This window comes from Salvelinus alpinus, chromosome 11 (assembly GCF_045679555.1).
Source record: "Salvelinus alpinus chromosome 11, SLU_Salpinus.1, whole genome shotgun sequence".
NCBI lineage: Eukaryota > Metazoa > Chordata > Actinopteri > Salmoniformes > Salmonidae > Salvelinus > Salvelinus alpinus.
Window position 1 is genome coordinate 23,566,951 of NC_092096.1, and position 9,259 is coordinate 23,576,209.

Genomic DNA, 9,259 nt, shown 5'->3' on the forward strand with positions numbered 1-9,259 from the left:
AGTGGTGATCTTAACTGACCTAAAATGGGGAATTGTTACTAGGATTAAATGTCAGGAATTGTGATAAACAGAGTTTAAATGTATTTGGCGTAAGGTGTATGTAAACTTCCGACTTCAACTGTAGGTGTTCCTTTTGTCCAGGTGGGAAAGGGCAGTGTTGAGTGCTATAGCGATTGCATCATCTGTGGATATGTCGGGGCGGTATTCAAATTGCATGGGGCTAGGGTTTCTGGGATAATGGTGTCATTGTGAGCCATGACCAGCCTTTCAAAGCACGTCATGGCTTCAGACATGAGTGCTACGGGTCGGTAGTCATTTAGGCAAGTTACCTTAGTGTTCTTTGGCACAGGGACTCTGGTGGTCTGCTTAAATAAAACATGTTGGTATTACAGACTCAGTCAGGGACAGGTTGAAAATGTCAGTGAAGACACTTGCCAGTTGGTCAGGGCATTCTCGGAGTATACGTCCTGGTAATACGTCTGGCCCGCTCCTTGAAAGTGGCAGCTCTACCATTTAGCTCAGTGTGGATGTTGCCTGTAATCCATGGCTTCTGGTTGGGTTATGTCACTGTGGGGACGACGTCATCGATGCACGTATTGATGAAGCCAGTGACTGATGTGGTAGAACGAGAGAGACGAAGAGAAAGAGACAGAAAGAGCAAGAAAGAGAGCCAGATAAAAGAAGAGAGCCAGATAGAAGAAAGAGAGCCAGATGGGCGAGAAAAAGGGAATGAGAAAGAGAGCCTGATAGAATAAAAGAAAATAGACTGAGGCTAGCTCTGTGTACGTTTGTGAGGAGTAGTGGCACAGAACTGTACTAAGAAGCAGTGAAGACCGAGAGGAGTTGGACCACAGATATACACTGAGTAAACAAAATATTAAGAACACCTGACCAGGTCAAAGCTATGATCCCTTATTGATGTCACTTGTGTAGATGAAGTGGAGGATTCTTAAGCCTTGAGACAAGACATGGATTGTGTATGTGTGCCATTCAGAGGATGACTGCCTTTGAACGGGGACTGGTAGTAGGTGCCAGGAGCACCGGTTTATGACAAGAATTAAAACGCTCCCGGGTTAACAGTTTCCCGAGTGTATCAAGAATGGTCCACCACCCAACTCAATATGAGGAAGGTGTTGGGTATACTCAGTGTAGAACCCTGGTACATTTAACCTGATATATTGTCTATGATTAAGACAGGGAGAGTGAGGAGACAGAAGCCTAGAGGTCTGCTCTAGACGCCGGGTAACACCTGCTCTGGCCTGAACTCCCATCCCCTCTGAACCCGTCACCCCCACCCCTGTGGTTCCCCCACCCCAAAAGTCACTCAGCCCTAACCACCAAATCAAATAGTGACTGACATGGAGGGATCAGACACAGAGACTTACTAATGCGCGCACACTCCATTCTGTAGACTGTGTGTGTGTGTGTGTGTGTGTGTGTGTGTCTGACACAGAGTTGAGATAAGGTTTCTTCTCAACATCTCCAGCTGGGATGATGAACCTGACATCCCAACAGACCAGTGGATCACAGACACACACACGACACGCACAGGCACACACACACACAGTATCTGGTATAGAGTGCAGACGGCATTGTGAAGCAGTCTTGTCGCTGGTAGTATTAGTTTGTGTGCGGGGAAAGAGAGAGGAGCGGTAAAGAGATTTGTAGTCCTCCACTGAACTGGAGCAGCACAGAGGACTGATGACAAGTCTGAGAGGAAGGGAGCAGGATATAAGTGTGAGGAGTGTTCCCTCTCTTCCTTTCCATCTCTCTCTCTGAGTGGGTTTCGCCATCTCTTCGTCTGCCAGGTGCGTTGTCGCCAGGGAGACAAGATGACTGCGGCTCCGTCGCTGAAGAACAGTCGTCCTTCTGATGTCACTTACATAGAAATACACAACACAGAGACTACACAATAGGGAGTCTCACACACACACACCCTCTCTTTCACATTTAACATTGAAAGGAGTAATAAGCACACACACACCCTCGTTCACATTTAACATTGAGAGACACATTCAACGACAACAAGGTCAATTCCGGTATCATTCTTTAATTTCCTCTGTCAGAAGTGATTTTGACACGGTTGGGATGAAAACAAAACAAGCAGACGCATTACTAATACAATGGTGTGTGTGCAGGACAGTGCACAGGGATAGAGGGATACAGCAGGGTGAAGCCTGGTGGATAGAAGTCATGTGATCATGTAGGTTTATATAGTGGATAGAGGGATACAGTAGGGTGAAGCCTGGTGGATAGAAGTCATGTGATCATGTAGGTTTATATAGTGGATAGAGGGATACAGTAGGGTGAAGCCTGGTGGATAGAAGTCATGTGATCATGAGGTTTATATAGTGGATAGAGGGATACAGTAGGGTGAAGCCTGGTGGATAGAAGTCATGTGATCATGTAGGTTTATATAGTGGATAGAGGGATACAGTAGGGTGAAGCCTGGTGGATAGAAGTCATGTGATCATGTACGTTTATATAGTGGATAGAGGGATACAGTAGGGTGAAGCCTGGTGGATAGAAGTCATGTGATCATGTAGGTTTATATAGTGGATAGAGGGATACAGTAGGGTGAAGCCTGGTGGATAGAAGTCATGTGATCATGTAGGTTTATGAAAGAGGGTGTGGTGATGGGGCGGACTAGTGGCTTTGTAAGAGGGGTGAGCTGGTTGGGTGGTGGTGCGTGTTGGTAATGTAGTGGTTCAGTCCGTGAGGATATCTTCAGCTCTGGGCCTGGTTCTGGTGGACTCCGCCTAGACTTAAACTCTCCGTCTCTGCATGTAATCATGCGTCTCCAACATGACGGACAGTTGCACTTCTCCTACTGCTGCTGCGTGATGGAGCTACTGCGCTGTACTCTTTAGGAAGTGCTACAGTTGTCCTCCTCCCTCTTGGTAGTAGAGATAGACATGCAGTGGAGTGGGGTGGGGGAGAAGGGGTGTAGGTACTGTAGGTGGGATCTTACGAAGGAGTAAAGGGTTTGGGGGTCAGTGGGGGTGGGGGGAGAAGGGTGTTGGGCTAAGGGGTGTCCATCTCTCTCTCTCAGGGTTGTCTGGTTTTCTTGTGTTCCTGGTTCTGGTCAGGTTGCGGTTCTGATTCTACCTCGAGTCGGGGTTGCGATCTCTGGTGCTTACTCTCCTCTCCACTCATTTGCAGTCGATAAAGGGTTGGTAAACCGTAATGCCACAGCACCTCCCGCTTATCCCCCAGTCCTCAACTTGTTCTGGAACAACAGGATAAAAAAAAGAGAGAATGTGAGAGAGGGGAGGAGGGAGGTAGAGAGAGAGAGGGGAGGGGATTTCATATTAGCCATAACTCTTGCCACAAATCCCCAACACGTCACCCTCCCTATCCATCCCCAACACGTCACCCTCCATGTCCATCCCCGACACGTCACCCTCCCTGTCCATCCCCGACACGTCACCCTCCCTGTACATCCCCGACACGTCACCCTCCCTGTCCATCCCCGACACGTCACCCTCCCTGTCCATCCCCGACACGTCACCCTCCCTGTCCATCCCCGACACGTCACCCTCCCTGTCCATCCCCGACACGTCACCCTCCCTGTCCATCCCCGACACGTCACCCTCCCTGTCCATCCCCGACACGTCACCCTCCCTGTCCATCCACGACACGTCACCCTCCCTGTCCATCCCCGACACGTCACCCTCCCTGTCCATCCCCATTTGATACAGGCTATCCCATTTGATGCCTCACAATGAAACCTTCCAGGAGAAGTGTGGTGAGGACAATGAGGAGAAGGGGAGGGGAGAGGAAAACAATGTGAGGGAACACAGAAAAGTGTCTTTTACTTAAGAGGGAGAACAAAGGAGAAAAACACAAAGCGACTGAATACAGATAGGGGGAGAGAGAGGGAGGAAGAGAGAGAGGGAGGGAGGGAGGGAGGGGGAGAGAGAGGGAGGAGGAGAGAGAGAGAGAGGGAGGAGGAGAGAGAGAGAGGGGCAGTAGATTGATTTGTGCTCTAGGTTAGATTCATCCATGTCGGTGCCTCCCTATAGCTGTCCAACAGCAAGCGGATCAATTCATTCTACACACTAGACTACACTCTATACTACCATGACACCAGTCATTACAGATGAACAACATTTACTCTGTCCAACCTAACAGACTACACTCTATACTACCATGACACCAGTCATTACAGATTAACAACATTTACTCTGTCCAACCTAACAGACTACACTCTATACTACCATGACACCAGTCATTACAGATGAACAACATTTACTCTGTCCAACCTAACAGACAACACTCTATACTACCAAGACACCAGTCATTACAGATGAACAACATTTACTCTGTCCAACCTAACAGACTACACTCTATACTACCATGACACCAGTCATTACAGATGAACAACATTTACTCTGTCCAACCTAACAGACTACACTCTATACTACCATGACACCAGTCATTACAGATTAACAACATTTACTCTGTCCAACCTAACAGACTACACTCTATACTACCATGACACCAGTCATTACAGATGAACAACATTTACTCTGCCCAACCTAACAGACTACACTCTATACTACCATGACACCAGTCATTACAGATTAACAACATTTACTCTGTCCAACCTAACAGACTACACTCTATACTACCATGACACCAGTCATTACAGATGAACAACATTTACGCTGCCCAACCTAACAGACTACACTCTATACTACCATGACACCAGTCATTACAGATGAACAACATTTACTCTGTCCAACCTAACAGACTACACTCTATACTACCATGACACCAGTCATTACAGATGAACAACATTTACTCTGCCCAACCTAACAGACTACACTCTATACTACCATGACACCAGTCATTACAGATGAACAACATTTACTCTGTCAAACCTAACAGACTACACTCTATACTACCATGACACCAGTCATTACAGATGAACAACATTTACTCTGTCCAACCTAACAGACTACACTCTATACTACCATGACACCAGTCATTACAGATTAACAACATTTACTCTGTCCAACCTAACAGACTACACTCTATACTACCATGACACCAGTCATTACATATGAACAACATTTACTCTGCCCAACCTAACAGACTACACTCTATACTACCATGACACCAGTCATTACAGATGAACAATATTTACTCTGCCCAACCTAACAGACTACACTCTATACTACCATGACACCAGTCATTACAGATGAACAACATTTACTCTGTCCAACCTAACAGACTACACTCTATACTACCATGACACCAGTCATTACAGATGAACAACATTCACTCTGCCCAACCAAACAGACTACACTCTATACTACCATGACACCAGTCATTACAGATGAACAACATTTACTCTGCCTAACCTAACAGACAACAACAGGCAATGAGGGGCTCCAACAAGTCACATGTTGAAGGCTGGGGCCTTATATAATGCTGTAATGTGACAGAAGGGAGGTAGCTGAACTGAATAGATATGGTCAGAGAGCATGCTAACTGGTTTACAGCAGGATCACGTCAAACATAGAACAAGCTGTTTTAAACACGGTTTAAACTCTGTGCAAAGACAGTCAACAAGGAAGATTTGTTTGAGATTTTTACATCCCAAAAAAGCTATAGCAGCTAGTAAGACCTCTGAGATCCAAGATGACTGGGGGAGGCAACAAGGCAAGAAGTGGTCATGCAGCGAGAATATGCAACGAAGAGAGAGAGCGAGAGAGATCGGCCCCCGTGATAAACACTCTATTCATGGGCCTCTCAAAAGAGAGTCTTCTTCCTCTTTATCCGTCCTTCCAGTCGCTCTATTCCCCCTCTTTCTATATAATAACCCCAGTCAGTCGCTATCTGGACCCGTTTAGCATTGTGTGTATTATAAAGTGACAGGGAGTGTGTGTGTGTGTGTGTGTGTGTGTGTGTGTGTGTGTGTGTGTGTGTGTGTGTGTGTGTGTGTGTGTGTGTGTGCGAGAGAGGCCATCAAGGTCTAAATATTATCGCGGGCCGATGATAAGGAATACTAGTAATTATTAGTCACAAAGGCCTGTCTGATGACAACCCTATAGTCTTTCCCCTCTCTTGGACCAGTCAATATTCAGACTGATTATGTCATATTATTATTGTGTGTTCAATGGTGATGGAGTGGACAATCCTATCTAGGGGTAATTCATAACGGGCATGTTTAGTGGTTTAGCGGGCCGTTTGAAGCTTGAAGGGTGCTGGGGTTTTGTGTGGAGTGTGAAGTGTATCAGGGCTTGTGGAGGGTAAGTTTGTCTTTTATAGCTAAACTGGGGCTCCTTCTCAATTCATCATCTTTCGTCGATTTTGCCTCCTTCCCAAAACACATTGGAGAAGGTCAGAGGGGAGGGACATTCAGAAGGATGCAAGGAATCACAGAAAGATGAATTGAGACACAGATAAGAGTAGGAGCAAAGGTTGAGAGGCAGAGATTTGACCCCATCTAGGTCTTATCTGGTGCTTGATAAATTTGACCCCTCCACATAGCTTCCTGCTCGGTTACTGTGTAGCTACTCTACCGCATCTGCTATAATAATAATAATAAACCACAAATCATTACTTGTATCACCTCTTCTTCTATTCTTTTAACTAGGTTATATTGTCCCTCTGCAGTGGGCTGGATCACCTCTTCTTCTATTCTTTTAACTAGGTTATATTGTCCCTCTGCAGTGGGCTGGATCACCTCTTCTTCTATTATTTTAACTAGGTTATATTGTCTCTCTGCAGTGGGCTGTATCACCTCTTCTTCTATTCTTTTAACTAGGTTATATTGTCCCTCTGCAGTGGTCTGTATCACCTCTTCTCCTATTCTTTTAACTAGGTTATATTGTCCCTCTGCAGTGGGCTGTATCACCTCTTCTTCTATTCTTTTAACTAGGTTATATTGTCCCTCTGCAGTGGTCTGTATCACCTGCTGTAGAGCTCTATCAGGGCTCTGTTTTATCTCTCACCTGATGATTGTAACAGCTTTCTTACACAGATAACACACTCTACTACGAGTGTATTTCGATTGCGGGAAGCTGATCAACTCTGTGGATTACCATAATATTCCAGGCTGATTTCCACATTTACAAGATCAGAGCAGTGAATGTGTGCGGCAGGGACCACACAGCCTTGTGGGATTCCAAAGAGGCTACAGGTAGGTAGCACTCGTACAAATGAATAATACATAGTGTTATTTACATGATGTATAGCTTAAAACCTAGCCGCACCCAGCGGCCCTAGATGTATTACTAATACCCGGGGGAGAGCGGCGGAACACAGTTCTCTAGAAACTGTCAAATTGTAAAAGAAGAAATCTAATAGAAAACCTATCTGAATATAAATTGGGTTTTGTCTGACTCTACTACTGTATATTGAAAAGTGCCAGAGGAGAGAGTGTGTGTGTGTTTACGTCTATCCTTGTGTGTTTTGTGTGTGTGTGTGTGTGTGTGCCATTAATATCAACGTTGAGACAATACCATTACCATATGCGTTTCTTAGAGGGCCTAAAACACGTCCACTTTCCAATGACTTGAGAGCAATAGAAAAAGAACGAGAGGACAATGGTATCAGAAAGGCATCGTCTGACCTGGTCGTCTGGCCTGGACCTTATTAAATTAAACACACACTTAAGCAGTGAAAGAAACCAGCCAGTGTCAGCAGGTATTATGGAAATAGACCTTTCCTCTGAACATACAGTTTAGAGTGAGTTTTAACAAGCGAGAAACACTATGGTCTCAAACGCAGGGGCAGCCACGAGTCTTTGTTAGTGTATGTGTGTATATGCGAGTGTGTGTTAGTGTGTGTTAGTGTGTATGCGAGTGTGTGTTAGTGTGTGTTAGTGTATATGCGAGTGTGTGTTAGAGTGTGTTAGTGTATATGCGAGTGTGTGTTAGTGTGTGTTAGTGTATATGCGAGTGTGTGTTAGTGTGTGTTAGTGTATATGCGAGTGTGTGTTAGTGTGTGTTAGTGTATATGCGAGTGTGTGTTAGTGTGTGTTAGTGTATATGCGAGTGTGTGTTAGTGTATATGCGAGTGTGTGTTAGTGTGTGTTAGTGTATATGCGAGTGTGTGTTAGTGTGTGTTAGTGTATATGCGAGTGTGTGTTAGTGTGTGTTAGTGTATATGCGAGTGTGTGTTAGTGTGTGTTAGTGTATATGCGAGTGTGTGTTAGTGTATATGCGAGTGTGTGTTAGTGTGTGTTAGTGTGTGTTAGTGTATATGTGAGTGTGTGTTAGTGTGTGTGTGTTAGTGTGTGTTAGTGTGTGTTAGTGTGTGTTAGTGTGTGTTAGTGTGTGTTAGTGTGTGTTAGTGTGTATGTGAGTATGTGTTAGTGTATATGTGAGTGAGTGTGTGTTAGTGTGTGTTAGTGTATATGTGAGTGTGTGTTAGTGTGTGTTAGTGTATATGTGAGTGTGTGTTAGTGTGTGTTAGTGTATATGTGAGTGTGTGTTAGTGTGTGTTAGTGTATATGTGAGTGTGTGTTAGTGTGTGTTAGTGTATATGTGAGTGTGTGTTAGTGTATATGTGAGTGTGTGTTAGTGTGTGTTAGTGTATATGTGAGTGTGTGTTAGTGAGTGTGTGTTTATTGACAGTGCTTTAAGATGCACATTTTTCAATGAGGGATGAAGAGAGAAAGACGTGTGTGTTTGGCCGACAACAACCATTAAGTCATGTAGGAAGGAAATGAACTGTTCTAGTGATGCTACACACAGTCACCTAAATACATCTGGGGTCTGATGAAGCTACATGTCTAGACAACACTGAGCTACTCTACTGGGAGAGACAGATCCTGGAACAGTACAACTTACTTTCTAATGTCTGTAGCGGTTGCCCATAGCTACTCTACTGGGAGAGACAGATCCTGGAACAGTACAACTTACTTTCTAATGTCTGTAGCGGTTGCCCATAGCTACTCTACTGGGAGAGACAGATCCTGGAACAGTACAACTTACTTTCTAATGTCTGTAGCGGTTGCCCATAGCTACTCTACTGGGAGAGACAGATCCTGGAACAGTACAACTTACTTTCTAATGTCTGTAGCGGTTGCCCATAGCTACTCTACTGGGAGAGACAGATCCTGGAACAGTACAACTTACTTTCTAATGTCTGTAGCGGTTGCCCATAGCTACTCTACTGGGAGAGACAGATGCTGGAACAGTACAACTTACTTTCTAATGTCTGTAGCGGTTGCCCATAGCTACTCTACTGGGAGAGACAGATCCTGGAACAGTACAACTTACTTTCTAATGTCTGTAGCGGT

General features: G+C 45.0%; 1 protein-coding gene across 5 annotated transcripts in view; it reads right to left on the reverse strand.

The window, feature by feature from the left end:
• Positions 1-2,030: 2,030 nt before the first annotated feature.
• chchd3a (coiled-coil-helix-coiled-coil-helix domain containing 3a) overlaps positions 2,031-9,259 on the reverse strand; it is a 300,509-nt gene continuing 293,280 nt past the window's right edge. For all 5 annotated transcript variants that reach the window (XM_071332144.1, XM_071332145.1, XM_071332141.1 and 2 more), the window contains one exon: positions 2,031-3,229. In XM_071332144.1, coding sequence (XP_071188245.1) covers positions 3,206-3,229 — 24 coding nt within the window. In that variant the 3' untranslated portion in view covers positions 2,031-3,205. The remainder of the gene's footprint in view (positions 3,230-9,259) is intronic.